The sequence below is a fragment of the Euleptes europaea genome, chromosome 4, assembly GCF_029931775.1.
Source record: "Euleptes europaea isolate rEulEur1 chromosome 4, rEulEur1.hap1, whole genome shotgun sequence".
Classification (NCBI taxonomy): Eukaryota; Metazoa; Chordata; class Lepidosauria; order Squamata; family Sphaerodactylidae; genus Euleptes; species Euleptes europaea.
Genome location: NC_079315.1, coordinates 23,169,621 through 23,189,263, shown reverse-complemented (window position 1 = coordinate 23,189,263; position 19,643 = coordinate 23,169,621). Strand labels below are relative to the sequence as shown.

General features: G+C 44.1%; 1 protein-coding gene across 2 annotated transcripts in view; it reads left to right on the top strand.

The window, feature by feature from the left end:
* PSD3 (pleckstrin and Sec7 domain containing 3) overlaps nt 1-19,643 on the top strand; it is a 126,276-nt gene that overhangs the window by 76,175 nt on the left and 30,458 nt on the right. For both annotated transcript variants that reach the window (XM_056847975.1, XM_056847976.1), the window contains one exon: nt 16,787-16,830. In XM_056847975.1, coding sequence (XP_056703953.1) covers nt 16,787-16,830 — 44 coding nt within the window. The remainder of the gene's footprint in view (nt 1-16,786; nt 16,831-19,643) is intronic.

The window sequence follows — 19,643 nt, the reverse complement described above, 5'->3', positions numbered from 1 at the left end:
ATTCAGGATGTGTAAAACCAGACTTATATTTAATCGTTTCCCTAATTTATATAGAATGATCACTATATTTTATTGTCTTATCTTTCAAATTTATCTGTGCTTTAATCTATCTCCTCATTTCCCTTACTAATCTATTTATTATAATTGTTTAGTGTATTACATTCAACTACTATTCTAGTCAAAAATATATAATTTATCCTACTTTACTAAATTATGATTTCAATTTGGCATAATCATAATAAGATTTCCATATCTTCTGAAATTCATCCATTGATTTTCTTTTCAAGAGATTTGATAGTTTTTACCATCACTGCATATTCGGCCATTTTTTCTTGCCATCTTTCCAAATCTGGGATATCTTCTTGTTTCCACATGGAAGCCAAGGCCACTCTTGCTGCTGTTGTCATATAGCTAAACAATGTGATTTTTATCTAACTTTTTGAGTACCAATCCCAATAACATAGTTTCTGGTTCTAGAGGAAAGTTGAGTTATTATTAACTTTTGCATTTCTTGGTGGATTTGTATCCAGAATTTCTTAACTTTTTTGCATGTCCACCACGTATGAAAATAAGTCCCATCTATTTCTTTACATTTCCAGCAACGACTATCAGATACCTTAGTCATTTTCTTTATATCCATTGGAGTTATATACATTTGAGATCTTATGTGGTGTTATCATAGCATGGTTTGATGCTGAGGATTATTTCTACCTTACAAATAGTATGATATATCTGCTGGAAGAGGCTAACAGTAATATACAGTCATTGGTTCAGCAGCATAGTATTGCATTATTAACTGCATCAGAAATATGATGAGAAATATAGTAGGCAGTCCCCTAGGAAGAAATGTGAATTTTGTTTTAAGTATTAACATATTTCCTGTAAACGCTTACTGTACTTAGCACTTACATAACTCTTTAAAGCATTTCATACACACTACTTAATCTCAGTAATCCTTTTGGCAGCCCTGTGACATAGGTCAGAAGTAAAGCTGAAAAGAGGAGTCTCATGACACCTTAACAACTAATAAGTTTTTATTCCAGCTAAGCTTCCTTGGACTAAAACTGAATTGGTGTGACGCAGAGGCAGGCAGACACACACATACACGTATTCATGAAGTTATGATTGAAAAAATTCTAAATGGCAAGTTTAAAGAGCCATGAAATGCAGGAAATACAGGATATAATTCTGTGAAATTCAAATGTAATCAAGAAAAATGCAGAGACGGTTCACAATCGCAGTAATTTTGCTAAACTAGTTAATACTTGTAGGTCGGCAGTATTATCATCGTATTGGGGGCGGGGGGAAGGGGGCTGCTTAAGCGAGTTTGTTTCAGAGAAGAAATTTGAGCCAAGGACTTCCTTACAGTACAATCCCAGGCGTGTTTACTCAGAAGTCTGTGTCCCCTCGGGAGGCAGCAGGAAATCATAGCTGACTTCCATGAGCAGCAGAGACTCACAAGTGGTTAAGAGCGGTGGTTTGGAGCGGTGGACTCTGGAGAACCAGGTTTGATTCTCCACTCCTCCATATGAGTGGCGGAGGCTAATCTGGTGAACTGGATTTGTTTCTCCACTCCTACACATGGGCAAGTCACCTCACCTGTACCTTCTGACATCTGACATCTTTCCTTTCATCCCAAGCCTAGCACCGTCCCTCTCTTCCTTGCCTTCCCCATCTCAGCTGGGTTTGCGTAGGGCTAGCCAGAGGCCCTTGCTGCCCCTCATGTCCCAAGCTAGTACCCTGGGCTGGCAAACCGTCTGCCCCTGCTGGTACGCTTAGCTGTTGCCTGGCGGGAGGAAGACTGTCCTGCAGGTGGTGCACTCCCACTCCTGCTGGTAGGGTTGCCAGGTCCCCCCCTCCACCAGCGGGAGGTTTTTGGGGCGGAGCTTGAGGAGGACGGGAGTTGGGGAGGGCATAGAGTCCAATTGCCAAAGTGGCCATTTTCTCCACGTGAACTGACCCTTTCTATGGAAATATGCTTTGGTGCCCTTTGGCCAGACCTATGGTTTAGGTTCTTCTACTGTCTCAGCCTCCTCTGTTAGATCTAGAGCTATCAGCGCCTTGGACAACAGAGACTGGAAATCATCAGCAAGAAAAAGCCTGGGTTGGCTTTCCGCCTCTAGGTGGCCCTCTTCGGCATCAGAATAGTATTCCCCCTCTAGGACTTCCGGTGGTGCCGCTGGAGAGAGCACTCCATTTCCCCAGGCTGTCCTGGGAGAAATCCAAGTTTGCGTTATTTCTGGGGTACATAGATACCCCAATCCGACCCTTGCAAGTGGGTTGGAAAGCAGGAACTCCCTGCAGCCCGCAAACGCGGTTTGACCTCCTAGGTACTCTGAGGGGGCTTTTTTAAGCCCCTCGGAGTCCTGGATGCCGGTCCTGCGAGGGCACTAGGGAAGGACATCGCCAAAACGCAACTCTGGCCTCAAGCTCTACCCTCCACCACCTTATTACCAGCATAAGGACTACATAAAGAAAAGAACCTCACCTCTTGACACCCAAGTGAGTACAAAGAACTCTGCGTCTACTTACTGGAATATTTGAACAGACGGGGGGCTGATAAGAACATTTCTGAGACCCCCATTCCTCCTTAATTCGAACTGAAAAAGTTTGATCTGAGTTAGTCATCGGGATTAGCGACAGGACCTTTATCAAATTGATCAGCCTAAACCATAACAAAGAGTCGGAAGGATACCTTTTAGATTGACAAGAACTATCACCAATGAGAAGGTCCGAGGGAAGGGGAGGGTGATCTTTCTTCCTGATTTTCCGGCGAAAAGAATTTCCTGCCACGTTTGTAGTAAGGGAGCGCCTGGAACGGAAGACTTTCTATAACACCCTCTCTATCATCGGAACTAAAACAACAGGAAGTAGCTGTGGGACTGAATATGCGTCGCACTCGAGTTACTTTGAAATCATTCCTGAAGGAATAACCATCGAGAAGAGGCGGTAGAAGGTCCACGGCACTTGCAACTTCCGGTATACTTCCTGATTAACCCGATCTAGAGCGACCGAAAAAACTCACTGGTATTTTAAAACTTTAAAATGCAATTTTAAAGCCAATTTCGACTCTTTTCAACCCGAAAAAATTATTAGGCTGATGTTTGAATTATCATCTTTTAATCAGCACCTTAAAGGCCCTGTCTGTGGACATGTATTTTACCAGCTTTTTTTGAATGTAAATGTCTCGACCCCGCTCTGGCTCACTACACAGCCCTGCCTATACTAAACTAAGGGACTCTTTACAAACCTCGACCATGGAAAAAAAGTTACAGGATATGCTAACTAAACAAACTGAGGCAACAAATAAACAGTTTGAACAGATGTCTACACAGATGGCACAGTTGACTTCTATGATGACAAATCTTGGTCAAGCATCCCAAGCTATTAATCAGAAGTTGGATGTGGTCACTGGAGACTTGAAAGAAGTAAAAACTCAAATGACTGTTATGAAGACAGATATGCAAGCGATGGATGTATCAATTAAGAAAGTGATGGATGAGCACAAGGACACAAAGAAAAAATTAACAAGCCAAGAAAAACAGATTGAAACAATACAAACTGATCAGATGGCAGCAAAAAATCAAATGGCAATGATGGAGATGAGAGTGAGAGAGACCAATCTTCGTATACGCAACTTTCCAGATATGATGGGAGACAATAAAGAAACTGCAATACCAAACTTGGCCTACTTATTTCAGATAGATGAACAAGAATTAAAACAAGCCATTAATAGAATATATAGGATACCATTACCTGCCAGAATGAGAAGATCTAAGCCAAGAGATTTGATGATAGTGTTTTATGACACCAGAGTTAAAGATAAGATTATGAAGATCCATTATGAAAATCCAGTGTCAGCAGGAGATTCCTCTCTTATACTACTGAAGGATATTCCAAGGCATCTACTCTCACAGAGGAATAACTACAAAGACTTTGTGTCTACACTGAAAGCTAATGGTATCAAATACCGTTGGATTATGCCACAAGGTTTGGCTTTCACCTACAAGGAAGTGAAAACGACAATTCTATCTCAAGCAGATGTGGGGAAATTTCTGAGAAAATATAAGATGGACCTTAAAGAATTACCTGGAGAGAAGGAGGAAGAAGAAGAGGAAGAAGAAGAGGTACAGGGTGCAGAAGGAGGTACCAAATTATAGACTTTTTATTCTGCTAAAAAATACTACATTATGGCAAAAGCAATTTCTTGGAATGTAAATGGACTGAATGAGAAAACTAAAAGGGCTAGAATCTTCAAATATCTACAGAAATATAAATACTCCCTAATTTGTCTACAAGAGACCCATATAGCTTCAAAACATAAAAAATACTTGGAGAAACAGGTGCTTGGACAAGCATTTATTGCTTCAGCCAAAACTAAAACAAAGGGAGTGGTAATCTATGCCCACCCCAATCTTTGTCCAGAATTAGTATATAAAGACAATGAAGGAAGAATTGTAATTATCAGAACTAAAATACTGGGACAAAGGACAATAGTGGTTGGAATTTATGCACCCAATGAAGGGAAAAAACCCTTCTACGAAAAATTACACGATTTGATAGCCCAGCACGCAAAAGACCAAATTTTATTGATGGGCGACTTCAATGGAATTATTCTCCCATCTCTGGACAAAAAATCAAAAGCAAAAGACATCAATGATGGATGCTTGCCTAAAACTTTCTTTACCATGGCTTCAGAATTAGAATTACAAGACATTTGGAGAACAATGAATACAACAGCTAAAGAATACACCTTTTATTCAGCAAGACATGATTCACACTCCAGAATCGATATGATATGGGCCAGTAAATCAATCTTCACGCAACTACGTAAAATTCATATCTTACCTAGAACTTTTTCTGATCATAATCCTGTTACTTTTGATTGGAACAATAAACAAGCATTTAGATGGCGAATGAATGATAAACTTTTAAAAGACAATAAGATACAAAAGGAATTACAGGTTTTAATGAAAGACTTTTTTGAAATTAACCTTAATGGGGAAACTTCTTTGAATACAGTTTGGGATGCATTCAAAGCTGTTCTGAGAGGTTTTATGATACAGAAACATTCGGCCTGGAAGAAGACTCAATTGCAATTTACAAACAATATACTTTGGAATTTACAAAATTTGGAGCAGAAATTGGTAACGGTAACACAGGAAGAGGAGAAAAGAGAAATTCAAACAAAGATTTCTGCATCTAAACACCAATTAAATTTGGTAATAATGGAGGAAATGAATAAAAATCTGAAACTTGCTAAACAAAAGTATTTTGAATATGCAAATAAACCAGGAAAATTTTTAGCAACACAACTGAAGGACTCATTTCAAAAGAAGATTATAACAAAAATCCAAACTGTTAAAGGACCAGTTTATTCAACTTCAGAAATTCAGAAAGAATTTGTTTCATTCTACTCTAAGTTATATCAGAAAGAAAATACTCCAGAACAGAAAATAGATAAATTTCTAAACTCAATACAGATGAAAGCTTTGTCAATGACCCAGAGAGAATGTATTGAAGCTCCAGTAACAAGGGAAGAAATACAAGAAGCAATACTGAGACAGAAGACGGATAAAACACCTGGACCAGATGGAATTACTGCACTATTTTATAGAACATTTAGTGACAATTTAGTTGGATTTTTTGGCTCACTTTACAATGCAATTTTGGACGAGGGAACATCCCCGGAGACTTGGTCACATGCATTTATATCATTGATACCTAAAGAAGGAAGAGATCCAGAAAAAACATCCAATTATAGACCTATATCGCTGCTAAATGTGGACTACAAAATTTTTGCTTCGGTTTTGGCATGTAGGATAAAACAATTTATTAAGGATCTTATACACGAGGACCAAGCAGGTTTTATACCAGGAAGGCAAATAAAAGACAATGTAAGAATTTTACTAGACTCACTGGAATACTATGACCAGAACATTCAACAAACTGCGGCTTTTGTATTTTTGGATGCAGAAAAAGCCTTTGATATGGTCTCTTGGAACTTTTTGAAACGGATTTTGGATAAATTGAATTTTGGAGATCGTTTTCAGAAAGGTATATCGGCTATTTATACCTCCCAACAAGCTAAAATTTTGGTTAATGAATCAATGTCAGATAATTGCCAAATCACGAAAGGGACTAGACAGGGATGTCCCTTGTCTCCACTTTTATTTTTGTTGGTGTTGGAACCGCTATGTGTGAAACTAAGAAGTATGGAGGACATCCGCGGGTTAAGAATTAAAAAACATGAATTTAAGTTGAGAGCATTCGCGGATGACCTACTGCTAATTTTGGAAAATCCAACACAGTCAATGAATATACTTCAGGAGACTTTGGACGATTTTGGAAAAGTATCAGGCTTTAAAGTGAATCAAGAAAAAACAAAGATAATATTTAAAAATTTATCGGAAACACAGCAACAGGAATTTATATCTTATACTGGCTGGGAGAAAGCTAACAAAGTTAAATACCTGGGAATTTGGATTACTGCAAAGAATAAAGATCTGATAACCAACAATTACCTCAAGTTATGGGGTAAGATTAAAACTGATATGATTATATGGTCAAACAAAAAATTGTCACTAATGGGACGTATTTCAACGATCCAAATGAATGTCTTACCGAGGATGCTCTTCTTATTCCAAAATTTACCAATTATATCACAAACTAAATATTTTGAAACTTGGACGAAAGACATTTCAAACTTCATCTGGCAAGGGAAAAAACCAAGGACTGCCTATAAATACTTGGTGGATCTAAAAACTAGAGGAGGTTTAGCACTGCCTAATTTTCAACTCTATGCTGAAGCGGCAGCTTTAGTATGGCTAAAAGACTGGATGAACTTGTCAAATATACGTTTGTTAGACTTGGAAGGTTATAATAACTTAAGTGGATGGCATGGTTATTTGTGGTATGATAAAATTAAATTACAAGCAACATTTCGTAATCATATAATCAGGTCCTCTTTACTTCGAATCTGGATGAGATATAAACATGTTTTGGAACCAGAAACACCGATGTGGATATCGCCTCAAGAAATGCTAACTTTGCGCCCACTTAGACCAGACAAATTTATCACTTATCAAGATCTAATTAACTGGGAAGGAAAGAAATGCTCACTAAAAGACTTTCAACTTCTTAAGGATGATTTACAATGGCTCCAATACTACCAAATCAAATCAGTTTTTATACAAGATGCAAAAAAAGGTTTCTCTAAAGAAAAATCTCCTTTTCAAAGGATTTTACTAGATAATAATACAAAACTGATTTCTAAAATGTATAATCTCCTTTTAACAATATATTGTGAGCAGGATACGATTAAACCAACTATGATCGATTGGGCTCAAAATCTGGGACATGATATTGTTTTAAATAAATGGGAAAGATTATGGTCCAAAGATCTAAAAGGAATAAAAGCACAGTCAGTGCGAGAAAACATTTATAAAATGATGTATAGAAGAAAATTGCAAAGATTTATAAAACGATGTCCCCTACTTGTTGGAAATGTAACAAAGAAATTGGTTCCTTTTATCACATGTGGTGGACCTGTGACAAAGCCAAAGACTTCTGGGACATGATCTATAATGAATTGAGATTAATACTACAAAAGAATATACCCAAAACACCAGAAATGATGCTATTGAGTATGATTCCAGACGACTTAGCAATACAAAGAACTTTTTTGATTTATGCCACAACAGCTGCGAGACTGCTTTATGCAGCGAAATGGAAAGGGCTAGAAACTCCTGAGAAAAAAGACTGGATTGTTAAAATGTTTGAAGTTGCAGAAATGGCAAAACTCACAGCTATTCTAAATGAAGAAAATGACGTTCGGTTTTTGGGGGAATGGGGGGCGTGGATGCATTATTGTGAATATGAGTTAAAAATGGGAAGAATGGAAGAATATTTTCTAATCTGATCCAGAGGATTATTTCTGATCTTTTTTATAATGACTAAGTATAAGTATATTTACTAACAGACTATGATTTTTTTTTCTATATATGGTATTGATAGTTTATTAAGATTAGATTACCTACGACGGGATGAACTTTTTATTAAGAGGCAGATAGAGGTGAAGGGGAAGTCAAAAATTTTTTTCCATTTTTCTTTTTTCTTTTTTCATATTATAAGATATGGAACTATAACAACTCTAAGTTAGAATTGAAATTTGATATTGTTATAGATGTTGTTCAATGTAATGGAAAACTTCTAGTATAAAACCTAATAAAATTTATATAAAAAAAAGAATAGTATTCCCCCTCTTCTCTGACACTGCCTTCTGATGAATAAAGCGAACCCTGCTTGAATAAGGTTGCTTGGGCCACTGATTTCATGGCAGCCTTGGTGGGCCAGGGAACAGAGGTATCGGTATGGGAACAACACACAACTGGAGAAATATTGGGCATGGACACCGAGTCAGCATTAGGGGGGCTCGGAAAAGGTTGCCTTTGGAATGCTAGGGCTTGCCTGATCATGACTGCGACATCCTCAATAGTCGCTGGTCTCCCTCCCCCTGCTCCGCCCGTGGGGGGGGGCTACATTACCCTCCGACGTCATCATGGGTGGGGGGCAATCTGCGCGCGTAGCCGGCTCTCCCTCCGGTGGAGTTTTGGAGGAAAGTCTGCGTTTTCCTGCGGCACCGGAGTCAGACACCAGGGGGCGCAGCCGTTTCCCGCTCTTTTTAGCGCAGCCGCCATGATGTTTCTTAGAATTGGCTTTCTTTGAGGTGAGGCAACCTTCGGCTTGTTCTCCGGGCGGCTCCCGCCGTTCCGAGGAACCGCCTGTGCAGCGATCTGAAGGCCCCTGTGTTTCTGAGGCCATCTGCTCGTCAGCTCGGTTTTATGTGGCTGAGCGCTGCTGTGCGCACAGGGTGCGATTGTTATCAGTTTCAGACAAATAGTCATCCTCCTCCCGCCCTCTGGAAGCAGCGGCAGTAGCCATGGCTTCTGAGGGGATAACAGAGTGAACGGAAAAAAACCTGCAGGAGGAAGGGACAGAAGAGGTTTTTTTTGTGTGTGTTTTTTGAGAAGAGGTTTTTTTGGTTTGGTTTTTTATTAGATTTAGGATAAATAGAGAACTTTAAAGGTTAGACGAATAAAGGTAACATACATAGGAAATTTCCCTATCCTAGCTATGAGTTTACAGCAGCTCTGCTGTACACAGCTGCTCCCCGGCAAAGCAGGAGGGAAACTGGAAGCTGGGGCTATTCCCGCCCTAGGAGACAGGAAGTTGAAAATTTAGTCCTGCCTCCCCGTGCAGTGGGCGTGAATAACCCGAGCTGCAAGATGCCCTTGTCCCTCAGAGCGGAAGGAACCTTTTCGGTGAGTAAACAAGGGTCCGTTCTGGAGCAGCCGCTGCCTTGAGCCCAGTCAGTGAAGCCTCCTCTGCTGCAAAGTCCCACTGGTTTTAGTGGGGCTTATTCCCCAGGTAAACATTGCTGCTTTAACAGTACCATCCTAAGCAGAGTTACACCCTTCTAAGTACACTAAAGTCAATGGCCTTAGAAAGGTGTAACTCTGTTTAGGATGGCACTGCCGGCTTTTCAACTGCTGTAGCTATGACCTCCAGCAACAAATCCAACTACTTTACCTCCACATACCAATCCAAAGTAAGCTGTTAAATCTTGAAGTTACTTGTTGAACTGATTATATGAGATTACAGTATTGTTGAACTGATTATATGAGATTACAGTAACAGTGCAATCCTAAACAGAGTTCCACACCTTTCTAAAGCCATTGGCTTCAACAGACTTTAAAAAAAAGTGTGAATAGCCCAGACTAGACTGAGCTTAAGTGTGAATAGCCCAGACTAGACTGAGCTTGTCAGACCTTGGAAGCTAAGACAGGGTCAGCCATGTTTAGTATTTGGATGGGAGACCACCAAAAAAGACCAGGGTTGCTACACAGAGGCAGGTAATGGCAAACCACCTTTGCTCATTTCTTGCCTTGAAAACCCTAGGTCATCATTAGTTGCAACTTGACAGCACATTGTTAATGTTATTGTAACCAATTAACTAACTAACTCTCCTTAGAATTCCATTGTAAATTTGGCATCAGTTGCCTCCCTCCTTCACAAACAAGGTTGACTGTTAGAAGATAGGTGATACTGTTTCTACTGCTGAAGCTAAGCTATTCAGGAACCAAGCCAAAGCCACTCAGAGATATGTGGAAGAAGAGCAGGGTGATCAGCACAATAAATTAAATTAACTTGATTGACTCATGCTTTTGTAAAATAGGGTCACACTGAGAACAGTGTTGTCTCAGACCTTTTGCTTTCTCACAGCTTGTACTTGAGGGTTTTTTGGGGGGGCGGGGGGCTTCCAAGGGACTGCAGTACCCTGCAGTTAGCAGCTGTTAATGAACAGACCTTTTGCTCGCCTATTAAGATTCTGAACAGGCTTGGTCTCCTGTGTTTGTTTCCCAGAGAGCAGTCTTGCAGGGAAGAGAGGTTGAGTGGCAGTAGAACCCCCGAGTGATTTATAGAACAGAATTGTCTATGGGCATCTCTGCTAACAGGGAACTGTTGCTGTCAGAAGATTTGCCCGTAAAATCGTTTGGAGTCTCTAGTCAGCGTGAACTCCCGTCTTAATAAGTCCGATGTCTCAGAGAGGGGCTTTTCCACTTCTCCCTCCTGCTGCAGACCACCCTACCCTCCCAGATTTTGTTCCTGTGGGGTTTGCAGACTCTCAGGAATAGCATGGGAGGGACGGGACGAAGTGGAAGTGTCTGCAGTGGGTGGAGACAACCGATGGAAATCACTGCCCTCTCTTCTGCAAATGGAAATGCTGTTCTATAGATGAAACCGCATGGCTTGAATACCTGCCAGAACCTGCCCTAGCTTCGAGTTAGAATAAATACAGATTCGTTTTTTGTTGTGGTGTGTCTTGTTTACAAAGATCTTATCCACAAAAACGAGTACCAAGTAAAACACGTATCCTCAAGATCTTCTCCACAAAAAATGAGTACCAAGTAAAATATGTTCGATCTTCAGTTAAGTTCCCATTGAAACGATCCTTTCTAGAATCAACTGTAACGCTGTAAACAGTAATTAGAAGAGCTGAAGGTGGTATAACAGTGGCAGCGTTTCAGGTTGTCAAACAGGTGAACGGCAAGTAGAGTGCATGAATCCGTGCATCATTAGCAATGATATCTCTATAGTACCGGCTCTGTATATACATATATATGGGGGAAGCCTCTTTAAATTTCACTTTGAAGTTACTTCATCTTATTGCTTGGTTGTAGAGAGACCCTCAGCACTCAGAAGAAAATGAAACCTGTTCCCCCCTCCCAATTCTGAGCTCCTTTTACGAAGATCTTTAGCATGCAACTCAGACTGGTTCAGTAAAATTCAGTCACATTTTATGAGAGAAATTATAAAAGGCTCATATGACCTTCAGCTATATTTTATATTAGAGCAAAGCCATAGCCTCGGCTATATATTTGGTAGCTCTAGTTCACTGAGCTCTTACAGCCAAATTACTATGGTCTAGGCCTGGCTCATATTTGGAAGGGAGGCTACCTCGGAAGGGGACACTTAAATCTGAGGTCCATTGAAGAAAATGTTGGAGCAAATAAATATTAGCAACTTTTTTCAATTATGAATGCTACAAATGCAAGCATTTTTGCAAATCATGGAGCATATGTTGCTGAGCACTCAGTACTGAGAGCATCAAAAGTGGGGGAAGAAGAAGGAGAGTTGGTTTTTATATGCCTACTTTCTCTACCATGCTTGGCATGCAGAAGGTCCCAGGTTCAATCCTCGGCATCTCCAGTTAAAGGGCTAGGCGAGTAGGTGATGTGAAAGACCTCTGCCTGAGACCCTGGAGAGCTCCTTAAGGTATCATTAAGCCCAAGGTACGATCGGATATCACGTGATGGAGCAAGCTGTGTGAAGTGAGTCAGTGGCTGGGACCCCATTTATGCTGCCTTGTTTTCCATGATAGAAAAAAAAGACTGGATGTAAATGGAATAGGAAAATACCGTATATACTCGCTTATAAGCCGACCTGCGTATAAGCCGAGGTGCCTAATTTCACCCCAAAATGGGGAAAATTAGGCACCTGTGTATAAGCCGAGGGTCGGCTTAATACAACCCCCGGGTCGCCCTCCCGTCCGGCCTCCCGGGCCCTCCAGACCCACCCTGACCCCAGCGCCACCATAGGGGGGGAGGGGGAAGAGCCCCTGAACCCCCTACTTACCGGGAGAGGCGGCGATCAGCTGGTGGCGGCGCCCCCCCCCCGCCGGTGCACAGGAGGCCCAGCAGGCCGCTCCTGGCCCGGGGGAAGGTGTGCTGGAGGCGGCGGCCCCCCTCGGCACGCAGGAGGCCCAGCAGGCCGCTCCTGGCCCGGGGGAAGGCACGCTGGTGGCGGCGGCGGCGCCTCCCCCGGTGGGCAGGAGGCTGCGCAGGCCACTCCTGGCCCGAGGGAAGGTGCGCTGGAGGAGGTGGTGGCGCCCCCCCTCGGCACGCAGGAGGCCCAGCAGGCTGCTCCTGGCCCGGGGGAAGGCACGCTGGAGGCGGCGGCCCCCCTCAGCACGCAGGAGGCCCAGCAGGCCGCTCCTGGCCCGGGGGAAGGCACGCTGGTGGCGGCGGCGGCGCCTCCCCTGGTGGGCAGGAGGCTGCGCAGGCCACTCCTGGCCCGAGGGAAGGTGCGCTGGAGGAGGCGGTGGCGCCCCACCTCGGCACGCAGGAGGCTGCGCAGGCCACTCCTGGCCCGAGGGAAGGTGCGCTGGAGGAGGCAGTGGCGCCCCCCCTCGGCACGCAGGAGGCCCAGCAGGCCGCTCCTGGCCCGGGGGAAGGCACGCTGGAGGCGGCAGCGGCGGCGCCCCCCCCCCCCCGTCATGCAGGAGGCTGTGCAGGCTGCTCCTGGCCCGGGGGAAGGCAAGCTGGAGGCGGCGGCAGCGGCGCCCCCCCCTGGCGCGCAGGAGGCCCATCAGGCCGCTCCTGGCCCGGGGGAAGGCGCGTTGGAGGCGGTGCCCCCCCTCGGTGCACAGGAGGCCCAGCAGGCCGCTCCTGGCCCAGGGGAAGGCGCGCTGGAGGCGGCAGCGGTGCCCCCCCGGCGCGCAGGAGGCCCAGCAGGAGGTGCAGGAGGGCCCCCCTCCCTCCACCTACTGTATTGACCCGTGTATAGGCCTAGTTGGGATTTTTCAGCCCTTTTTTTGGGCTGAAAAACTCGGCCTATACGCGAGTATATACGGTAGTCGTATTTTGTACTTTTATGCTACTAGGTCAGGGGTGGGGAACCTTTTTCCTGCCAAGGGCCATTTGCACATTTATGACATCATTCAGGGGCCATACCAGGTGTAGATCTCCTGGTGGGGGGGGAAAGAGGCGAGGGTTGCCAGGTCTCCAGCCACCACCTGGAGGTTGGCAACCCCAGGGGAGGCCACACAGAGAAGGCCTGCGGGGTGCCCACACTCCCCCCTCCCAGGCGGAAGGGCAGCCAACAGTGGGCCCGAGCAAACGAGGTGCCAGGGAGGCGCAGCCCACAGTTGATTGGTAAGGGAGGAAGGAAAACAGAAAGAAGAAAAGGGAGGGAGGGAGAAAGAAATGGAGAGAGAGGGAGAAAGAAAGAAAAGGACGGAGGGAGACAAAGACAGAGACAGAAAAAGAGGGAGAAAGAGGGAGAGAAAGGAGAAAGAGTGACAGAAAAAGAGGAACAAAAGAGAGAAAAGCCCCCACACACACACACCCGCTGGCCCCACGCGACCGGGCCCTAGCCTCCCCTGCCCACACACACCCGGCGGCGCAAAGAGCCCCGCGCGACCGGGCCCCAGTCTCCATGCCCTCTCCTCCCCAGAGTCCACAAAAGCCCCCCCCCCAAGCCCAATCGGCTCCTGCATTCATGCTCTGTCGCCGGGAGCCGCCAGCCTCTTTCCCCCTCCCTCTCGCTGCTCAACAGCCAACAGTTGGCGAGAGGAGTCCAAAGGGCGCCGCAGCGCCGCTGTAAGCCGTGGTGCCAGGAACACCCTCTGGGAGGGCCGGCCTGCGCCCCGCCTCTGCAGCAGGGTTCCAGAGCTCCCGAGGGCCACAAAAAATGTCCTCGGGGGCCGCATATGGCCCCCGGGCCTGAGGTTCCCCACCCCTGTACTAGGTTATATGAAGTCGGACAAACGGCTGAACAAGATACATCAAATGATTATTGTTTGATGTGAGGTTCTTTAAATATGAAGGCCCTAGGTTTTGATTTGCTCTCAACCATTGTGATCATTCATGCAGACCAAGCTTCAAACTAAAAGCAGCCCACGGCCACATAAAATGACTTGTCAGATCCTGACAACAAGCATATCTGGTTTCCTCATTTTTGAAGTCCCAGGTGGACCATCGTCCATGGCTGGTATGTTGCATTCATGTTGGTGGATCATAAGCTGTTACAGACCTGCAGTAAAAAGATGTTCTGATTTTTTACTGGGCTGTGAAAGACGCATGGGAATGCAAGACTAAGACACACTTAAATCTCTTTGAAATCAAAGTTGCTTGAGCGTTCTGTGATGTGATGAAGTCCAATGGGACTTAAGCATTGAGAAAACAGCTAAACATAATTCTGTTTGGGTGTGTGTGTTGGGGAGGGGGGAGAGTCCAAATTCTTTTCATTATGTGGTTGTCTTAATAGTTGCAACCTTATCTTGTTGTTTTCTGATTTGTTATTAAAAATGATGGTCTGTTTTTAAGACTCTTGTCACCAGGCTGTTTTGCATTATGCTCTTGAATATAATTTTAACTAGAAAGATTCAGGGCTGACCAAGTGTAATACTCATGATGCCCTTGCAGGGCTCTGGGACTCCTCTTAGTATACCGTTCTCTTCAAAACCCCAGAATCACTAGGAAGGTAATTGATTCTCAGTGGTTCTTCAAGCCACCCAATCTTGCTTGCACATGTTCACAGGCTTGAGTACAGATTTCTTTGGTTTGGAATGTGCACTACAGATGTTAAAAACCTGGTGATGATTGTGTTACAGTGATCCTATTCAGTGAAAGATAACTAAACTGAAGAACAAAACAACAAAATAAAGATCTCTAGGGACAGTCCAGGAGGGGCTGAGTATTGCAGTGAGATTAGGATTGATAAAGCTGGGCATGGGATGTGCATGCAAGTGTGTATATTAGAGAGACTTGCCATTTTAGATCAGGGAAAAGTTATCATCACCTCTGCAGATGTTGATGTGCCAGAAGGCAGAGTGCCTCTGATGGGCAAGGTGGTATAGTGGTTGGAATGTCAGACAAGGATCTGGGAGACCCAGGTCTGAATCTCCACTCTGCTGTGACAGCTTGCTGCGTGACCTTGGGCCGATCACTCTCAGCCTAATGGAGGTAGGAAGAACAATATTGTAAAATGCTTTGGATCCCCATTGAGAAAATTAGAGTACGCATATCTAAATAAATTTTAAACATTTCTCTTCCCCCAAAATGTACCCCACTTACCTGTACCTGTTTTGCATCAATCTCAGCAAACCACCCTGTAAAAAACAGAGTCTGCCTAGTAAACGTCGGGATGTGACGTCACCCCATGGGTCAGGAATGACCCGCTGCTTGCACAGGGGACCTTTACCTTTTAGGACTATGACTGCAGAATCAGAAAACAGTGCAAACAAAACACTTTCAAGCCATGACATACCACAATGCAGAAAGTGGGTTACAAAGGTAAAAGACAGTGTAGTAAAAACAAAGTGATACATACAATAAACATTGCAGCAGACTACAATCCTATTACTTTATAAAAGTGTCCTCCTGAGCTGTTCCATTATACTGCAGTTCTAGTCCCCTTATAATAATGCCCTCTTGAACATTTCTGCTGTGCACCTTCTGTGAAATGATAGATGTTTGGGAGCCTTCCTGTTCTCAAGCAGACCATTCTACAAGGTGGGAGCCACAACACAGAATCCACCTGTACAGGCTTTTGTTGGTATTACCTATTTGGGGGGTGGCACCCTCAAAATGTTTTGCTCAGGTGGAATATGGCTGTGAGACTGGCTACTTCTGGATATCCTCTTTCGTTTAGTCCTTTTGGTTACTGACCCTCAAAATTAAATATGCAATATGGACTCCAGGCTTAGGGTTGCCAACCCCCAGGTACTAGCTAGAGATCTGCTATTGCAACTGATCTCCAGCCACTTTGGCAATTAGACTTTATGGCATTGAAGTCCCTCCCTAAACCCCGCCCTCCTCAGGCTCCGCCCCAAAAACCTCCCGCCAGTGGTGAAGAGGGACCTGACAACCCTATCCAGACTGGATGCAGGCGATGGGCTCTTCAGCCCCTCCAAAGGCTTTGTTAGAATAGCTGCCTTTCTAGATGCTGTTTACTCCTGGAGATTTATTATGATGGGAGACCTTATCCAAAGGCCTCCGTTTCTGTTTGCACTGCAGAAGGAGAAGAGACTAAAGGGCCCTTCACCTGAAGCTGAGGCCAACAGAAAGCTGTTGGAGAAGCACAGTAAAGGAAGTGACTTGGATTCAGGAGCTACACTGATGGGTAGTATCAAGAGCAAGAGCCAACTCTGGAACTGCCAGTTACCTATTGATGTGATAAAGCCTTTATATTAATAAATCTTTGTTTTGGTTTAGAACAGCACCTCAAAGGAAATTCTACTTTGTCCTTTGTTAATTCCAGGTAGAATGCCCAAAACAATGACTATTTCTTCTCTTTGGATTAACAATTTTATCCTCGCTAGTGTTGCCATGTATGGATGACTTTGTGATCAAAGGCAGCTTGCCTGTGACATTTAGATTAAAAAAAAAAAAAGCTATGGTCAAGCTACAAACAGTAATTTCTTCTTGCTTTCCCTTTACAGGCTCTCTACAATTCAATCAAAAATGAGAAGCTTGAATGGGCAGTGTAAGTATATTATGTGGAATTAATGAGATTTTTGTTAAATTATTCCTTTTCTGGTATCCCATTTGGTATGCAGGCAACACACAGAACAGATTCCTGAATTTATAGAAGTCCAACTCAGCAATCCACCAAGCACTGCTATTGGGCAACTATTTATTAGGCAGCCTTCATTAAGTCAGGAGGCCTACAGTACAATCCTAAGAAGAGCCATGTCCTTCTAAGCCCATTGACTGCAGTGGATTTAGAAGAGTATAACTTTACTTAGGATTTATTTACTGTATAGTCTGCCTTCCTCGCTGAGACTCAGAGCGGATTACACAGTATAACTCAATAGCACTCCATACAAAGAAACATCTAATAAGCACAGTTAGTGTAGCATGGCAGCTAAGGCGCCAATCCTAACAACAGTTTTCCTGGGAGGAAACCCCATTGTCCAGAAGCAGGACTTACTTCTGAGTAGACCTGCTAAGCTAGTTTCCCTAAGAGATGTCTTACATCTGCCATGGCTTCACCAGATAGGCAAGCCATCGTCTGCTCAATCTCTGCCCTCTCTTCCCATTTGCTTTATCAGACTACCTCATAGTAGCCTGATTTTTGTTAAATTTTTCCTTTCATGGTATCCCATTTGGTATGCTGGCAGCACACCCTGGAGAGCCACTGCCGGTCTGAGTAGACAATACTGACTTTGATGGACCAAGGGTCTAGTTCAGTATAAGGCAGCTTCATGTGTTCACGTGAGATGGATTGACTCAATAGGGTTGTAAGGATCACTGAAATAATACATACAAAATTCTTTGAACACTGCAAACTGAGTTCCCCAAATTTTTGATAGCTGGCCTAAAGGTTTATTGTCTGTTTAGCACTGGAGATACAATACCTTCTTATGCTTAAAAAACAGATATTCCTGAGCAGCTCTTGAGAACAAGGGGCAGGTCCTCTCCTTGCAATTGTGGATTAATCTGACAAATATTGTCCCCTGTCATCCTGCCTTCCCCCTTCCCATTCACCCGGGGTGAGAATACGTTCCAAGAAATAGTGATGCTTTTTAGATTTCACCACACCTGTTAACTGTAGCTCAGACTGTATTTTGGAACCTTGATGTAGCCCAACTCCTTTCCTTATGGATGATGTAATTGCCCTTTCCTTGGGGGGGCGGGTGGTGGGAATGATGCTGCGTGGAAACTCTCTGCTCCACTGGGCAGAAATGCCTCCTTACTTTCTGGTCTTCCTTTTGATACTCCAGTGTGTGTTCTTGCAGCCTATTGGGAATTACTGCTCTACAAAAGTATTCATGTCTTGGTGGACTAGGTGAATGGAACTTAAAACCCCTCTGACTTTGCACAGTGGGAGAGGGTGATGACTTGTGGGCCTCTGGTCACTGTAGCCTGCCCATGAAGTGGTGGATAAACCCTTTTGTAACAGGAGGCCATGTTGGCAAATTCTGTTTTATCCCACAAGCCACATGCCTGCTCCAGGAAGCCAGCTGAGTTGTTAGAAATGAAAAGCAATGAAGGAGCCCCGTGGTGCAGAGAGGTAAGCTGCAGTACTGCAGTTCAAAGCTCTGCTCACGACTTGAGTTCGATCCCGACGGAAGTTGGTTTCAGGTAGCCGGCTCAAGCTTGACAAAGCCTTCCATCCTTCCGAGGTCGGTAAAATGAGTACCCAGCTTGCTGGGGGTAAAGGGAAGATGACTGGGGAAGGCACTGGCAAACCACCCCGTAAACAAAGTCTGCCTAGAAAATGGGATGTGACATCACCCCATGGGTCAAGAATGACCCGGTGCTTGCACAGGGGACCTTTACCTTTTTAACAGGAGGCCATGTTGGCAAATTCTGTTTTATCCCACAAGCCACATGCCTGCTTCTACTCCAAGAAGCCAGCTGAGTTGTTAGCAATGAAAAGCTGCTTGTAAGGGTGGAAGACATTTTTATTCGGCTAGGAAACTTAATCTCTGAGAGAGAAATTAAATCCTCAGTTAATCTATGGTGGCATGAATAAAACACATGCTTAGATTTCTGCCTTTTATCCATGAGGATATTGTATTGGAACTGCGAAGCAGAAACTTGTCTCGGGTTGGGTTTCCTCCTGTTGGCTGGTTGTCTACCATTTGTCCCTTGATTAAGTACGGATTGCTTGGCAACGAGCTGATATTAAAGATAATTAGTTGCGAAAGGCCTAGCGTACCCCCTCTTCGGCTGTTCTGGGGAAGTGAACAACTGGAATTCAAAGGCAAATATGAGGAGGCAAGTCTGTGCCAAGGCACTTTAATCATTCCTTTTGTCATCCTGCCTGTTTGATTTCCTTGCAATGCTGATGCTCCTTGTAACCACAGAGAACTCTGCCTGTTGTTTGGAGGCGCTTGCAGGATAGCCAGTGTCACTTTAAGTGATGCTGTGTCCATTTTTATACCAATGTATGGGTATGGCAGTGCTTTGATTATGGTGGCTTTCACAATATAAAAGCACCCACGTCTGCACCAATAGACAGTGGTTGGCTCAAAGGTGCCACTTAACTTGATGTGGAATCCTGAGAGGTTTGAGGTCACATGACAGTGGTGGGCACTATCCTAATACTGTTGATGGTAACAGATGAATTATTGGAATATTTGATATCATATTCGTGTGTGTTCCTGCGTTTGGTATCATGTGGTTTCAGCATGCACTCTAGAGGATCGTAAAGGGCAGACTTGCCGTGCCCAAGGCAAAGCTCCCTTCATGGTCTTCTCAGGTTTCTGAGCCCCCAGCCTCAGTTGCATAAAAGACTACTTAGCAGCAGCCGCAATCATGCAGAATCATCTTGTTCCTCCAGGGGCTGAG